The 17,598-nt window shown below is 40.8% G+C and overlaps 1 protein-coding gene across 8 annotated transcripts in view; it reads left to right on the top strand.

The window, feature by feature from the left end:
- The first annotated feature begins 4,606 nt into the window (after nucleotides 1-4,606).
- The window catches only part of Ddhd1 (DDHD domain containing 1), a 74,346-nt gene continuing 61,354 nt past the window's right edge, over nucleotides 4,607-17,598 (top strand). For 2 of the 8 annotated variants that reach the window (XM_020172177.2, XM_074067957.1), the window contains exon 1: nucleotides 4,607-5,609. In XM_020172177.2, the coding sequence (XP_020027766.1) occupies nucleotides 4,781-5,609 (829 nt within the window). In that variant the 5' untranslated portion in view covers nucleotides 4,607-4,780. The remainder of the gene's footprint in view (nucleotides 5,610-17,598) is intronic. The other 6 variants (XM_020172178.2, XM_074067958.1, XM_020172174.2 and 3 more) reach the window with 3 other exon arrangements.

The following is a 17,598-nucleotide window of genomic DNA, read 5'->3' as shown; positions in this document are numbered from 1 at the left end:
AATGAAGGACTATAAACTCTCATGGATTAAGAATTAGTTTGAATCTGGAGTTTGAAACTTAAGAAGTGAAGAAAGGGAGGCATGGCTCAAGCTGTAGAACATTTGTTTTGAAGAGTTCAAACCCCAGTGGCACCAAAAAAAAAAAAAAGTAAGAAGTGAAGAAAGAATGACTTTCAAATACATGGCCACTACTTCTCATTTCTTATATTTAAAATACAGGTTGTTTAATCTTGAAGATTTGGGTGAAGGGCAGTACTGGGCTTTGAACTCAGAGCTTCATACTTGTTAGGCAGGCGCTCTATCACTTAAGCCACACCTCCAGTCCTTAAAGATTAAATTTTTAAAGAACTTTGCAGTCCTACTATTTCCTTTTGCTAATGATTGTCTCCTACTGGCTATTAGTATGGTTCAAAAACCCAGTGGAACTATAAAAGAGTTTGTGGGCTTCTGAGTCAAGAATTTTTTTTTCAAGTTGAAACCTTAAATTCACAATTATGACACGATGTAAAGTTAAACATACTTTCTTAAGCAGAAATTACAAAAAATTTAATTCTGCCACTATAAAAACTCAGCAAATTAATCAGATTTGAACTGGTGGAAATCCCTGTGGAATGTAGATCCTCTTTTCTTTCCTTATTACATGAAAATGAGAATAAAGTGTGCATATATATATATATATATATATATATATGATGCTACTTCTAAATCTCTCTCAGCACATTATGATTACTATCTTTATTGAAGGCTCATATATAGTATATAACTACATACCTTATGAGCAAATATGTACTTTTCTATTTGCGATAAGGTCTCACGATATAGCCCAAGCTGTCCTCCTGCCTCTTCCTCCCAAGTCTGAGATTACAGATGTGCAGCACCATACCCAGCCAAATATATACTTTCAATTTACCTCTGAGGTGAGATAAGGAAAAAAAATCCTAGAATGCAGAAATCAACAAATACATCTGCAGTAGACCTCATTTTTCTATAATGAAAGGACTGGAATATAGCCTAATTTTCTCTTTCTGGTATAAAAAAAGAAGTTGATGAGGACTTTGTGGCTGCCTCCATAAAATATACATCAATATTTTATTGATTTACATTTTCTTTCACTTGAAAACATACCTTCAACATCATGGACTTTTATTTCTAAAAACAATGTCAAACATTTTGTGGATGTTTTTGGTAAGTGCAGCTTTATAGATAGGCTTTTTACAAATCTGTAAGTAAATATATTTGATAATTCTACATCTTAATTGATATGTTACAAATAAAAAACAAAATGTAAGCATCTTTAAGAGAGCACTAGACAAATATTTGTTGACTGAATAAATGGAAGGATGAATGACTTTACTCATTATGTATTCCTATGTTATATCTGCTCACAAGCTCCCTTTGGATTGTAACTTGGTTTCCTCTATTGATCTCAGGGAGAGAATGACCTCCATGTGGTAATGCAGCTATCCTAGAATTACAATTATATTCCTCATAGGAATTAAACAGTTGGCATTATGGTTTTATTTAAAGATACTGCAAGATTGTGAATACTTGAATGTAGAGCCTAGAAGAATGCCTGAAACTTCATAGACACCTAATATATATCTAGTGAATGTTCCCTGCTTTGGTCTAAGTTGTTGTTCTATTTAGTCAGTGCATCAAAACGCACACTCTCCTTTTAAGAAATGATATAAATACAAATCCTAAAAATAAAAAGTAAAATGTAGTGGATGGCTTATCAAGCAGGAGATACAGCAGATGGGGGGTGGTTGTATGTCTTCCCTCTTTCTTCATTCTAATACACACATTCCACTGTACCCTCTGGATAAAGCTATTTCAAGGGTAAGTGTGGAGGATTGGCTCAGAATAAATTACATGGTGTAAGACTATCCCCAATATTTTCTATAAGCAAAAAAAAAAACAGATTTAAATGAACAATCAGAACAAGGTTTAAGGGAAGATAAAAGGGAAAGACCACAAGAAAGTGAACCTTGTAACTTCTGAGGGGCAGGGAAGGGAAGGTAGCCATTGTTACCAGATAGCTCCAGCCATATGCTTAAGGGGAGGATGTTAGCAAATACAGATGAGCTGCTTGTCTTTGGTGGTAGAAACCAACTAGCTTTACCTATTTTTCTCTCCCACACCAAGAACTCCACATCCACCTGGTTCTTATAACAGCACCAGCCCACAAATGCCAGAAGTTTGAATCAGTCATGCATAATTTCCTGACGTGAAGGAGGCTTGGTCATGGGTAATTATTAAAATACAATAGAATGCTTTATGTAATGCCAAGGAAGTTCAGATGCTGCTGTGTCTACTGAGCACACTAATATGTAGTAGTAAAGAGCCACTCAACACCTGTTCTAGCAGAGGGGAAATGGAATGGAGGCCTGACCCTTTTCCTTCTTGTCTAGTTCATATTAGTTAAAAAGATGCTCTAGAAAACAAAAGACAGTATCAGAAAGCCTCAGTGAAACTGTTATGTGCAATTAGATGTCATACCTCCAAATATCTATTGCTTATTGTCAGTCTGGGGCCCACTACAAGCTGTTCATCTAGCCCCAGCTCACTTCCAAGAGACAGAGCAAGGTCAGATTGCTCTGACTGAAATTTCTCCTCATGAAGGTCTAGACCAACATGGCAAAGTCAGGAGTCTAGAACATCCTCCTGCCACCTGGATGACATTGAGAATCAGCATCACCTTGAAGAAAGATATGCTGCCTAAGACTGTGGCCTTACCCAATGACCCACAAGAGGATAATCATCTCAAAATTAACAAATAATCACAACATTAAATAGTATTAATATTTATTTAATACAAGCCAAGGAGTAATTTTCCTCAGAGAATCATATTCTTTAATAGGGATTGTACCACCCTTAAAGAGTTAAAATTTGGCTAAAATTTTAACTATAGCTAGCTACATAGTTGGAATACATTCTATTAAGAAACAGATATTTTAAATGTTGTGATGCCCCTTTATTTCAATCCTACTGTACTATAATGTATTTGTTTACTTATCTGGATCCCCCACTAAGCTGGAGGTTCCTGAACAAGAAAGTCAGCCTCTGTCATTCTCTTTTGTATCAGAAGGTAGCATAAAGGTATCTGGCACATAGGTAGGCAGCCATCAAAACACTGTGGAGTTAATGCTTTCATAAGTAGAGAATAGTTCAAAGTCCACACCCAATTTTGTACTCCTCATGTTGTCAGCAAAAACATTGGGAGAGAAAAATGCTCACAGAGCATTATGGATGTAAAGGGTTCTGATCTTAGATGCCTTGAATCAGAACCGCAATGCACACAATTGGGCAAGTTGTTCGCTGCACAAGTTTACCCAGCCAAAGGCACAAACTGGGACAAAAAAATCCAGTCCCGTTCCACTAACCAAGCCAAGCACAACATCTGCCCACAGGAAGCAATGCTTTTTTTCAAATTCTTACAAAAGCACTCTTTACTCTAGAGATGGTCTTATTTTAAATAATGACTTCAAGTAATCTCTGACAGGTTAGGTCCCAGGAGCAAGAAAAATTGCCCTACTGACCTGATTCCACTAAGTAAAACTGAAGACTGTCTATTCTTAAATTAAGAACACTGAGATTGGAGAAATTGTTTTCTCTGACTTTTCCACTTAGGGTGATGGTTTTACAAAATAAAACTTTTTAATATGAAAGAACTACAAAAGAGCACCTCAGCATTCACCCCATCCCAGAAAGTGAGTTACAGAATCAGAAACGCATTAAAACCTGGAAGAAACCTTAACGGTCATAGGATCCACTGCTGGAGGGAACTTTAGAGTTCATCTGGTCCAATAATTTCTTAATTTTATAGACGAGGAAACCAAACAGACCAAGGAGATTAAAAGACTTGCCTGGAGTTAGTTAGCAGAGCTGAATCTAGAACCTACTTGTTTCCTTTCAATCTACCTGGCTGAACTTGCCATCATTATAATCACGGAACACTGTGTGGGAAAGGCCGAGATTTATAGACTTCGTTTCCATCAAGGGAAACTAAGAGAAACAGGACTAGGGTAGAAACACAGAAAAGATAAACAATAATATGAGGTGACACAGGAAGGTAGGTTGAGAGTCCAGTTTGAGTGGAAGTGGTGATGCCACGGTGAGCCTAGGTAGGCTTGGGGTGGAGTGCCTTCGTGTGGGCCTACGAGGCAGTAGGGGCCAAAGCAGGTGACTGAGCAGGTCCAAGTGAGACAGCACGCGGGCCCAAAGTCATGAACGTGAGCAAGCACCTTCCAGGAGCCCTGTGGACGTGCACCTGAAACCTCTGGGCTCATGACCCAAATTGCAGGGGTCAGTGGGGAAAAGCTTCACCCCGAATGGGCTGGGAAGCCCAGAAGAGCGGGACGGGGGCGAGGCAGCTGCAGCCGACACTTGAGACATTGCGACAGGGTGCTGAGGAAGTCCGGGTTGGCAGCTGACCTGAGCCGACCCCGCACTCGCTCGCGGACAAGGGACAGGGTCCACCCGCGCTAGGCGCCGGCGGGGACGAAGCTTCCGGGGCGGTGCGCGCGCGCCGGGAGGCGGGGCCAACGCCCAAGCCCCGCCCACGTCGGGTGCGTGACAAAGGGGCGGGGCCCAGAACCCGGCTGCGGCGGCCGAGGGCCTCAGGGGGCGGAGCTGCCGCCGCTGCCGCCGCAGCCCTGTTGAGGATTTGAAAGATTAAAAACTCCCGGCGGAGAGGGCGGCGGCGTTGAATGTGTGGCGGAAGCGCTGCGGACCACGGCTCGGCGCGCAGCCGGCCAGCCGGCGGCGGCGTCTCGGCATCATGAATTACCCTGGCCGCGGCTCCCCGCGGAGCCCGGAGCATAACGGCCGGGGCGGCGGCGCCTGGGAGCTGAGCTCGGACACAGCTCCGGCGTTCGGCGGTGGTAGTGGCGGCGTCTGCTGTTTCGAGCACCTGCCGAGCGGCGACCCGGGCGATGGCAGCGTGTCCCTGGCCCTGCTGCGCGGGGAGCCGGGGCTGCACTTGGCGCAGGGCGCCGAGGAGCTGAACCCCCTGTCCCTGGACCCCTGCTTCAGTGACGAGACCTATGACTTCAGCTCGGCCGAGTCCGGCTCCTCGCTGCGCTACTACAGCGAGGGCGAGAGCGGCGTTGCCGGCAGCTCCTCGTCGCTGCACCCTCCGCCGCAGCCCGCACTCGCCGCGACCAACTCGGGGGGCGGCGGGGCTGCGGGAGTGGGCCCCGGGGAGAGGAAGCGCCCCCGGCCTGGCGGCCCGGCCGCCCGGCATCGCTACGAGGTGGTGACGGAGCTGGGCCCGGAGGAGGTGCGCTGGTTCTATAAGGAGGACAAGAAGACCTGGAAGCCCTTCATCGGCTACGACTCTCTCCGCATCGAGCTTGCCTTCCGGACCTGGCTGCAGGCCACGGGCGCCCGGCCCCAGGCCGAGGCCCGGGATGGCGACCCCGCGTGCGGCCGGGCCTCCAGCTTCGGAGAGGAGGAGGACGAGGACCGCGCCTGCGGCTTCTGCCCGCGCGCCGCGGGGCACGAGCCCGAGATGGAGGAGCTGGTGAACATCGAGCCGGTGTGCGTGCGGGGTGGCCTCTACGAGGTGGATGTGACCCGGGGAGAGTGCTACCCGGTGTACTGGAACCGTAAGTGGCCGGCCGGGGGCGGGGCGGGGCGGGGCGAGCTGTCCCTGCGGGACCCGCCGCGCGTGGGAGGCGCGTGAGGCCTGGCGCTCGGCCGCGTCGGGATGGAGGTGGTGCGGGGGAGCGCCCGGGGGTGAAGGGTGAAGGAGCAGATGGCCGAGCCCCTGGCTGCCTGGGGTCAGGAGGAGAGGGTTCTGCCAGGGAAGGCGCCTCCCGAGGGAGCCGAGTCTGCTGCCATCTCCTTCGGAGGAGGTACAGGAGCCGATGGATCCCCAATCCGAAAGGTTCTGTGATCCTTCCAGAGCTTTGTCTCATTCACCCTGTACCGCCCGTGATGGAAATAGCAGCTTGCCCTGCGGCCCGGGAAGGCTTGACAGTGTCTGCATGAGAATCAACAGTTCAGATTTGGACTCATTCAGGAAAAAATGAATCCCTGGCAGAAAGGCCAGGCTGTAGGTCGTCACCGCTGGGTGCGTTCAGGAGAGTGGAAAACACTTGGGGTGACCGTTCTGGCCAGCGGGTCCGCTCTCATTTGGTGTAATGTTTCTCTTAGGTCCTCATGTACATGTTTTTATTCTTGCCTCGTAGCCTTAAAAGATAACAAGCCCTCTGCCTCAATTAACTCATCTGTCAAATGGCAGTATTGTAAATGAGAAAATATACCTAAAGTTCTTAGAACAGTGCTTGGTACATGCGTGTGATACGACTGCCAACAGTGTTTCTTAGACACCAGCACAGTCAGGTGTATAAATAGAATAAGGAGAAAGGTGGTAGAAATATTCCCAGTTGCATGCAGCAGATACTATGTATGTAATATTTAGTAGCTATCAATACCAACAGACACTGTTGGCCACCAGTAAATTACAACATACCATTATTATTAGCTTTATGGGCCTCCTGCCCTAACTCAAATGTCTTTGATAATGGGCACTACCTTTAGGTCTTCCATACATCCTACGACATTCTGCTTTGTATTAATGATAAGTATTAATGGCTTAGCTTCCTTTCAATATGTTTATGGGCTTTTATGGTCAGAGTCATCTTTATCATTGTACTCTCAATAAGCCTAGTGCAGTAGGTATTCGGTAACTATTAAATTGCTCCACTGATTCTGATAATGTTAAAACATTCATATGTTAAGTGCAGATTTCTAAGACATAAATTACGACATGTGCCAAGTCATCAAATAAAATAAACAGCAGGAAATCTCTTACTGCACTTGAAGATGACACTATAAGCACTTGTTACCTTTTTTTAAGATCACATTCATGTGGAATCTGTTATGTCACTCACTTTTTAATTATGAGCTCACTAAGGGCAGATTATGCTTGCTTGTATTCAGTCATTTACTTCTTTCATATGTACTGAATAATTGTATGTACTCATACAGAACTTCCGTGAAGGCATTAGGAAAGGTGGGGAGAGGAAAAATCCTCATCTTTCAGGGGCTTCCCACTAAGTGCTTTCTTTAAGTGTCCTAAACATCACTGTAGACGTTTTTCCTGAAAATAGAGCACAAGGACTTACTGGATAAGAAATTAATGCTAATTGCAACATATGAAAAAATGGACTCAGTGAAATTAATGAACTTGTCCATAGTCACTCTGCTGGAAAATGATTGAAAAAAAAAAAAGACAGTTCACTTGTTCGGTTGGGGAACACAAGGTGGTACCCAAAAAGCTTTTGACTCATCCAAGGGATGTCAGGAAAGTGTACAAAGGATGTAAGATTGAGTCCTGAAGGAAGAATTTAACCAACAGGAAGCAGGGAGATAGAAGGTTTCAAAAGCATTCCAGCAGCATTTAAGAAGGTTTCAAAAGCATTCCAGCAGCATTTGCAAGGACACAGAGAGATGAAACTGCGTGGCGTTTTGAGGAAATGTCAGGGCTACACCTGGACTGCACCTGCAGGGCCAAAACACACAAGATGGGTTTGAGATTTGACCATGACAGAGAATGGAGGTGGATGAAGGGCTTTTGTCTGGTCAAGGACAGCAGGGAGATTGCCAAGGGAGCATACACACCTGAGTGGCACATTTGGGAGAATACTGCACAGCATGGTTGTGCATTGCTAGAAAGTTGGACTTTTTCCTGTGAATCACAACGAGGCAAAGAGTTGAAGGTTCTTTATTACTTAAGTGTGATTGATGCTATGCAAAGATGGGATTGGGAAGTAGAAAACAGTATCATCAGAATGCTAGTGTCATAAATCAGAGTAATGGTGAGGGCCTTCAAAGTTAACCTGAAGGTAATGTGAACTTAGGCTTCTCTAAGCCTCTCTCTTAAAGCAATACATATTTTGTCTTCATTTTTGCATTTTCTAAATAGTTCTCTACAAGATAAAATCCTGTGAATGTTCAAAGGCATTGTATAAGCTACAATTAAAACATGATTGTGTTTTCTGTGGTGTCCTGTAATTTGCCATTTCTCACAAAATCCTGTATAACTTTGTTCTAATTGATTCTGTAAGTCTTTGTGTATTACATAAGTTTTCACATTTCTTAGAAGAGTTCAATCCCAGTATGGTCTCTTCATCTTTTCTTCAAATGAAGGAACTCACGATACTTTACAACTTTTGACCTTCTTCCCCAATCTTACTTTTCTTTTTTTAAAAACTTTTTAGAAGCTTTTTAAGTAGTGAAAATAAAAGACTTTAAAAAAAAAAAAGTCCATGTAGAATGGTAGTACAAGTTCATTGGCCATTTAGATTTTTTTTTTTTACCTAATTAGCCAAAAATTAGCTTCTGAGTGTCAAGGTGAACAATTATAGCTATGCCCCATCTAAAAGAAAGGTATTAATTTATTCTTCCTTCTGAACTTTACTCACAGATAAAATTTGAACCAGTTAGGCATACATCAGTTAGAAGAGGAACAAAATTTGTCATATTCCTTTTATTTTTCAGGAAAAAATAAGTTGGAGGAAATTTATTTTTTTGTTTTATCTATGTTTAGATATTCTGGCTGCATGTGGACATTTTAGATAAAAAGTGATCATTGCTGAGTAATGGCAGAGTTAACTCCCTATGCGCAGTGTACCTCTTAAACTACTTAAGGTTTTGAGGATTATTATATGTAACATGCTTAGAATAGTGGTTGGCACATAGTACTAGGTAATTGTTGACTATATCTACGTGGATCCCCCAAACTATGCCTCTCATTTGTAGAAACCCACATAAAGCTTCAAAAGATTAACCAGTGAGTGCAAAATTGTTCAGTACTCTTAAGTTGGTTGTTACTGGCTTATTCCTCAATCAGAGGTGAAAGAACATTTTTAAATACTATTGGCAAGTCAGGCATGGTGGCACACACCTGTAATCCCAGCACTCTGGAAGCTGAGGCAGTTGGATTGTGTGTTCTAGGCTAGCATAGACTGCATAGTGAGATAGTGAGTCCCAGGCCAACTTGGGCAACATAGTGAAACCCTGTGTCTGTCTACCCTCCCTTCCTCTTCTCCTCTCCTCTTCTCTTCCTCTCCTCCCTTCCCTTCCTTTCCCTTCCCTTGTCTGACTGTCTGTCTGTCTGTCTGTCTCTCAAAACATTGAGTAATAGCTGATGGAACAACATATGGAGTATTATAGGTATATTTCATGAGCTTAGAATAGTCTTAAAGCAAGCAATTCTGATAACATTGGTGTGTGCAGTGTGCACTAAAGAGTGTGTAATTTCCACTCATTGGCCAAACTAATAAAATTATTTAGTTGATCAACTTCTATATGAATATGTAGTTTCCAGAAGCAGTCAACTATAAACCACAGGTTTCTCCTCTTCCCTTTTCTGGTGTACAGAAAAACAAGGCTTGCTTTGTTATAATTTTAAACTATTTTCAATTTTAGATACTTTGGAAATTAAATCAGTTGTTTTCATGATATATTGAGATGAAGGAAAAATTATATTCTTCACAAAATGGGATAGAAAAATTACAGCTTTTCCCCAAAATATATTATGTTTATTAGCTTGGCATAGATGTAACCATGTCATTCACTCAAGAGTGAATAAGAATCCTTTATGTAGCACAGGGCATCCCAGGAGAGTAATGGAATTCAAGAGGGTAGAAGGTAGTCTTTCTTTATCTTCTTCTGCTTCAAAAAAAGCAGACCTGTAGGGAGTAGAGACCACGTGTTCATGTGCTTGATCCTGAAAAGCTGTTGGAAACTTTTACTCCTTTTCACTGCTTTGTCCCCTACTAGTGCAGACTGGAAAGCATGTAGTTCAATGCAACAAGACTTTAGGAGAAACATTAATGAATGTATAGTGATTCTTGTTGGCAGTCTGGTCAAACTGGAAAGCAGTACATAAAATAGAATTATGTCTTTATGTTCATATCAATTCTTCTGTGTGTCTATAGTTCTCTGGCACTGTCAATTCCTACTTCTTACCACCTTAAATTTCACTATTTCCTAACTGATGGGATATGAAAAAGTATCTTATGCATTTCATCCCACTAATCCACTCATTTATGTATTGTCATAGAAACCAGTTGTCAGAATCTATACCTTTTATCACTATTGTAAATTTTTCTTTATAATGTGTACAGTTTAAATTCCATTGTATGCATGAAAAGATAAAGGTCTTAGGTCAGATTCCCCAATTACCAGAGAGTCTGAAACTACTAACCTCTTGATCTTTATCATAGGTTTCCTCTGAATACATTCCCCATTTCCCTCTCGCCTCCCTGACTTTCCACTTTCCTCCCCTTAGTATCCATTAGCCTCGAAGAATTGGTTCTTCGACTCATCATATCCACCTTTTTCTTGTTCTCTCTACAAAAAGGATCAGTTGTAGGGTTCCAGTCATCAAAGATTTGAACAAAATACAAACCATAGGAATTGATGTGGAAGTAAAAGGCCAAGGAAATAAAGTTTAGAAGAGGGAACAGTACAAAAAGTGTCTCTTCTAGCAAGACAGTACATAAGGAAAAAAGAGGAATTTGACAGAGGAGAGAAAACCCACGCTAAACATTCATATAAAGCACTTGTACAACATGCATTATTACATTCAAACCATATACAAATAAGGTGAATCAATAAATGATATCAGATCAGTTTTTAAACTAATGACACATTACATTGGGAAAGAAAAGGTTCGAATGGGCCTTGGTCAGGTAGTGCCAAGTCCTGCTTTATATATACCTCAGTAGCAATTCATATCTTGGGCAGTTTCAGTAGTCCACTGAAAATTGCACTGTAAAGCAGACTTGACCTGGGATGGGGGAGGGTGGTTCTCAGACAACTTCTGCCATATTCTATAAATGTGAGCAGCCAAAGTTCTTACACATTCAAATAAATTCTGTTAAATGACTGCTATTGGCCAGTGCAGCCTTTGGAAATTACATTGTTATTGGTAGTTCTGTATCCCAAGACCCCAGATATCTGATATATTTCTTCAAGAAATATAAAAACCACTTGAATGGCAGGTGGCATTTCTAAGCTAAGCTTTTACGTGCAAGAATATAAGTTTTGCTCTGTGAATAGAAGTCCGTTACTGATCCTCCCTTTGGCTGCTTCTCAGTGGACCATTATTGTGAAAACTGACACAGCAGCTCTTGAGACACGTGATGTAGGACAAAGAACTGGGTGAACTACGCTACAATCTAAGATTTCTCAAACATATGCCGTGGGGTGTGCTGCTCAGCAACTTCAGATGATGCACAAAGCAGAGTCCAAATTACTTCTGAGCCTTAGTCTAGTTCAGTGCAGCCCCACCCTTGTATTTTACAACTTTCAGTTTGTGTTTTATTGATGGAATCCATTATTCTTCATTCACCCACCCAGTCCTTCAGTAAATCCTGCATTTTAATATCTGGTATGTATTTTAACCTTCCTCCAAGTTTGTTTATGTTTTGGAAGACAAAGTCTTTGCTTGACTCAAAAGATAATCATCAGAGAGAGAGAGTCTACTTCAAAGTAAACCAGTGTTGAGCACCATTCAGACTGAAGACAGGATAGTATGGCTGCTCAAGCACTTTCAGTGACACTTACTTTTCCATTGTGATTGTCCACTGCTAAAGTTAACCTTACTATATACCTTGCACCAAATGAGAAGGTATACGTGTCTGTGAGGCGTATAAAAGACGCTTGGCTTTGCTCAACATTCTCATTAAACAGCCAGTATTTCTTATTTAAGATTACCACAAGTTACCCTTGTTTGCCTCTCACTAGGAAAAACTGAGAGTTTATATTTTATTTGTTGTTGTTGGGTTTTGGTAGTACTAGTGATTGAACCCAGGGCTTCGTGCATGCTGGGCAAGCACCCTACTGCTGAATTACATCCTTTGCCTGAGACCTTATATTTTAGAATATCTTTTTGGATATGGTTGGAGCTTACTCTTTTAGCCTGTATATTAATTTGTGTAAACTACATTATCAGTTGTACTTTTTCTGGTGAGAAGTGTATACCTCTACCTTGTGTATGGTGAATGTCCCAGTCCTGGAATAGCAGGATTGACTTGTTTGGAATTCTGATTGCATGGCAGTATTCTATCTTATGGAAAGACCTACACCCTATCAAAGAATATGATAGGCCACAAATGCAGGGTGGACTTGGTTTACTACATTTGTTTTCAAATTGCCTTTCGCCCTACTACAGCTCACCAGTTTCATTTTGCCACCTCCATTTCAATTCTAACAAGCTTTTTTTAGAGAGACAGCATTGAATGGTAGTTAAGGATATGAAGGGCTACTGGAACAGACTAGGCTCAAGTGCCAGCTCTGCCATATATTATCTGTGTGACCTTTGGCAACTTAAATTCTCTGTATTTTAGTTTCTTCTACTATAAAATGTGGACAGTAATATCAACCTCTTAGAATTATTTTAATAAACGAGTAAAAGTATTTAGAGATCGTGCAGTATCCCTTGATAAATAGTAAGTCTTATACAGCTGTTAGCTATTGTTACTTCTCCATTGTCCTGCTGCTTTTATCCTTCCAAATTTATAGCCTGCTTGACATTCTTGGCTTTCTTGTTTCGATTTGTTGTCTCTTTCCTGATAAGGCATTTTCTTGGCCTAGTATCTTAATAATCACCTCTCAAGTAGGCAGAGCTATAGAGCAACAGTAACTGTTCCCTGGCCTTATGAAAAGCTGTGCTTTTTGCCTGGTCTCAGGCCCTGTGCTGTCTTGAGTCTTTCTGACATGGACATCAGAGAAGTGTACCAGTCATTCTCTAACAGATCTACTGCTTATGGGGCAGAGGAGTTATTTCCCATAAAAGCATTCTAAAATATTGAACTTTTTTGGGGTTTTTTTGTTTTGTTTTGTTTTTTTGGTGTATAGATGTTGTCACCAAATGTGGGCAGTACCAGCTCTACCCCAAAGCTTATTTAGATCATTTCCATACCACCTACCAGAACAATTTGATACAATTAAGAACTTCACAGTTTTCTAAAATACTGCTCAGTTTTCAGTTGAGGCAGAGGAAAAAATGGCTCCAAACAATTCCTCTTACAGTGAAGGGAGACCCCAACCTGCAACTTGGAAGAATTCTTAATTGACCTGCAGCTGAACCAGCAGTGGATATAGCAACTAGGTTCTGGCAACTAGTGGAAGACATACCGTGAAATCTTGAATTTGCCCTTAGTCCAGGAATTTAGGCAGTCATCCCTTCCCCGGTATTGGCAATAAAAGCTGTAGGGCTCAGAGAATAGATCTTTATTGTCAAATTGCTTTAATTAGAATTTTCCATTTTCTGTAGCTACATGACTTTGAGCAAGTTATAAACTCTCTGTGTCCTAGTTTCTCTTTTGTAAATGGGGATTATTCCTGCTTCACAGGGTTATCATCAAGATAATGATTATTACTATAAAGATTCAGTTGAAATGCATATATATAGGTGCCTAGCATAGTGCCTGATTAAGTGTTAGCTATTATATCAAAGCCAAAGTAGTATAAGTTTCTTGATCCAGAAGCCTCTGGATATTAAGAATAATGTGATAGGGCTGTCTTATTTGTGAAAAAGAGGGGTGGAAAGCTGTGACTCTACCAAAATCACTTCGACCTAAACCTGATGACCATACATACACATGTACACAAACATACTATATACATATACTGTGTGTATATATATTTCCACATGCCCATCTTAAGCCTACTTAATCACCAGTGTTCTCGCAATCACAATGCAGTGTCAAGATTTAGGCACCTTAATCCTTTTATAAACCCCAAGGGTGAATAAAATGAAGACCCTTCCAGATGAGAGGATGATGGAAGACTCTCCACCCTCTAAATTGCCCCTGTTGGATTCCTTTGTCTGTGGAATAGCATCTTATATTAGAACAGTAGTTGATTGAGCCTAACAGTTGAGAAGATTGTTAAAAATGCAGATTCTCAGACCTCATTCCTGAAGGTTTGATTCAAGAGATCTGAGCTGTGACCTCAGAATCTTCCTCTTTAATAGCTATCCCAAGAAATTCTAATTGCAGGGGGTGTAGGGGCCTCACTTTGGTAGCTTTGTTCATAACTTGCCCTACTGTGAGTGTGCATGTGGAAGTTGCCTGATCTTCCCAGTTCTCCCAGTCTAAAGTTGCATTTCAAAAGGTTCTAGGAGAACTAGCCTTCAACCCACAACTTGATATCTTCATGTCCTCTGTCATTCCTTACACAAAATCAGGAGAAAGGATGCAGGCAAGGCTTCAGACCTCTCCTGCCATTGTTCCCTCCCCCAAGCCTGAACCAAGAAGGGATAAGTATTCAGGTTTGTCATTCCCCTAGCTTTCCTAGGAGCTTCTGATAAGATCTGTGCAGAAGAACCTACAGGGGTTGCCATTTCCCTTGATGTCTAAAGCCCTAGGAGTTCTATACTCTCACTGTAGCCCATACATGACCTTGAGCAATTTTTCAAAAGATTTTATTTTAGTTAAAATCTCTTTTAACCCCCACCAGTAAGCAAATGCTTACATTTTGTTTCTTTTTTTTTACCTAGATGTTTTATTAGCTAAGTGCCAGGTAACTTCAGCTTTATGCAGGGTTCAAGAAGAAATGTAGTTTTACAAATTAAATGGGTTTTTTTTTGTTTAAAAGTAGGAATAATTTTCTTTCACCTTTCTACATCCTAAGCAAAATCTGAAATTCATTTATACCTTTTTTATTTTGTGGTTGCTCCAGGATTTTCAGTATATATATCTTTAACTTGTCATAATCAACTTTAAAAATTATTCTGTCTTTCATGTAGGGTAAAAGAATTTTATTAGTATACTTCTTACTTACCCCTTTCAGCCTTTTTTGCTCATGTTGTCATACATTTTATTACTATTTATATTATAAACCCAGCATACTTTTTATTTTTGCTTTAAGCAGTCAATTTAAAAAACTTGTTTCTCTTTCAGTTTTGAAAGATAATATTCTCAGTTGACATTTTTGTTTCCTTCAAAACTTTAAATGTGACACTCCATTGGTTTTTATAGTTTCTGATGAGAAGTTTGCAGGTATTTTTATCTTTGTTCTTCTAGAAGTCATCTTTCATTTTCCTGGTAGTTCCCCGATCCCTTACTAACAACTTAGCAATTTGGTTATGCTACACCTTGGTGTGGTTTTCTTAATATTTCATCTACATGTTGAGATTCTAGGAACTGTGAATTTATAGCTTTCATCAAATTTGTAAAATGTTTGACTTCTCTGAATCCTACCACATACAAGTTCATCTGCTTGATGTCATACCACAGCTCTGTGTTTTGATTTGCCACACAGCTCTGTGATTTTCTTCATAGCTAGTTCTACTGTTTGCTTCTACTGTTGTGTTCTTAAATGACTATGTTCTATGCCACACTACAGACTTGAATAATGTCACTGACCTTCTGCACTGTCTGATCTACTGTTGACCTCATTTGGGATATTTTTCACTTCTGGTGTTATATTTTCCATGTTTAGAAGTTCAGTTTAGATTTTTTTTTTTTTTGTATCTTCCATTTTCCTTCCTCATCATGCTCATTTTTTCCTTGACTTTCTTAGATCTAGGAAATGTAATGGTTGTTTTAACCATTCTTGCTAATTTTATCTTTTTTGTTTTGAGGTCTGTTTCTTTTGACTGACTTTTCTCCTGGGTGTGGGTATATTTGGATTTGTTGGATCCTTTACTGTTGTTGAGCTTTGTTCTAATAGATGTGAAGTTACTTCAAATTAGTTTGATCCTATCAAGGCTTTCTTTTAGCCTTTGTTAGGGTTAGAGCAGCTTTTAGTGTGGGGGAAATTTATCCTCACTGCTGGACAATACCTTTCTTAAGATGTTCCTCATTGTGCCTCATTGTGTTCCTCATTGTGCCTCATTCAGTCTTTATATTCTGGCTGATTGGAACATAAACTATTCCCAGCCCTAAGGAGCTCTGGAGATTGTCACACTTACTTCTTTTCCCTGGCTTGTGCCCCACTTATTCCTTCTTAGCAAATTTTGCCCCACAAATTCTAACCGTCTTGACCAAAGTTGATTTACAATTCAGCAAAATTGCTTGGTTTTATTTGTGTTATCTCTCCCTACACCATAACCTGGAAACTCTTTCCATTGATCACTGTCCTTTTCTGCCTATTGTGCAGTTTCTCAAAGTTTTCTATGTATTTTGTCTGGTTTTCTAGTGTTTGAGGTGGTATAGTAAATCTAGTATGTGTCACTCCATCATTGCAGGAAGCTGGAGTCTCTCCTTCCAGTTTAGCAAACTCATTTCTCATTTTTGATCTTTATTTCTCTGTTAGGCAGAGTCCAGTACTCTCACATACTTCCTGCCTTCCTGCCCAGGAAAGTCAGAGTGGACTTAGTAGCACCTTTAGTCAGCTGTTACAGATAAAGCACTGTTTGCCACACACAGTAGAATTGAGATGCCTTCTCCAGCTGTTTTTATGGCCTGCAGGGGAGAAGTGATGGCTAGATTTTTATATCAAAATTATTTGCTGCTGGCTGTTTTTTCACTGGCATGATACCTGTGTTCAAACTGAATCACTTGCTGCATTTGATTTCTTATGCTTCTGTAATAGACTGGATGTTTATATCACACCCAAAGTTCATATGTTGAAATCCTAACCCCCAAGATGATAGTATTAGGGGGACCCCTTTGGGAAGTGATTAGATCACGAGAGCACAGTCCTCCTGAAAGTGCCCTTATAAAGCTTATTTGTCTCTTCTGCGGTGTGAAGATGCAGCAAGAAAGTGCTATCAGTGAACCAGAAAATGGGCCTCACCAGACATTGAACCTGCCAGTATCTTGCTTTCCAACTTACCCAGTCTCCAGAAGAGTGTGAAATAAATTTCTGTTTATAACCCACCCAGTTTATGATATTTTGTTATTTAGTCCTGGGTAGACTAAAACAGCTTCCTAGTCTCCACCTTTCTTTTTTCTGTCTTGTTTCATACAACTCAAGGTAAAACCAGACTCTTAAAGATCTGTTTTCACATCAAAAGGTCTACCTTTTACCAGTATCACCAGGAACTAAATCAGAGTATTGGATTGATCTGCCAGTCAGTGTGTCTACAATGATATCATTTTCAGGTCTTCTCATATGATTAATTTTTGGTTCTCTGAGCTTTCTTCTCCAGTTTTCCTGGCATGAAGAATTTTGGAAGAGGTGGTGGGAAAAAATGGAGTGTGGTTATACCAAATGGTTGAAAATTCCAGAAGGCTAGTCTTGATATAATCAGGCTTGATATAGCCAGGCTTAACTAGTGCTACTACATGTGGTTCTAGAACTTCAAAAGATAAGAATCAGAATAATGCTGTAATTTGGAATGGAATTTTATACTTTGCAAAGCATTTTCACATATGTTATTATATTAATACCCATTGTTACTATGCTGTGAAACAATATTCTTATGTTACAAATGGTAAACTGAGACTCAGAGGTTAAGAGATGGAATTGAAATTATAACCAGGCCATCTGAGTCCTTAGCCATTTCTTTTTATTGCTCTAATACATCTGTGACCTCATAGTTTACATCATCTGAACAGATCTGGGGGTTAGGTTGCCAGCAGTTCCTAACATCCAGGATTATTTTGTAAACCTATATAAAATTTCCTT

This window comes from Castor canadensis, chromosome 3, assembly GCF_047511655.1.
Source record: "Castor canadensis chromosome 3, mCasCan1.hap1v2, whole genome shotgun sequence".
NCBI classification, from domain to species: domain Eukaryota; kingdom Metazoa; phylum Chordata; class Mammalia; order Rodentia; family Castoridae; genus Castor; species Castor canadensis.
Note: the sequence above shows the minus strand (reverse complement) of the source record. Positions and strands in the feature narration are given on the sequence as shown.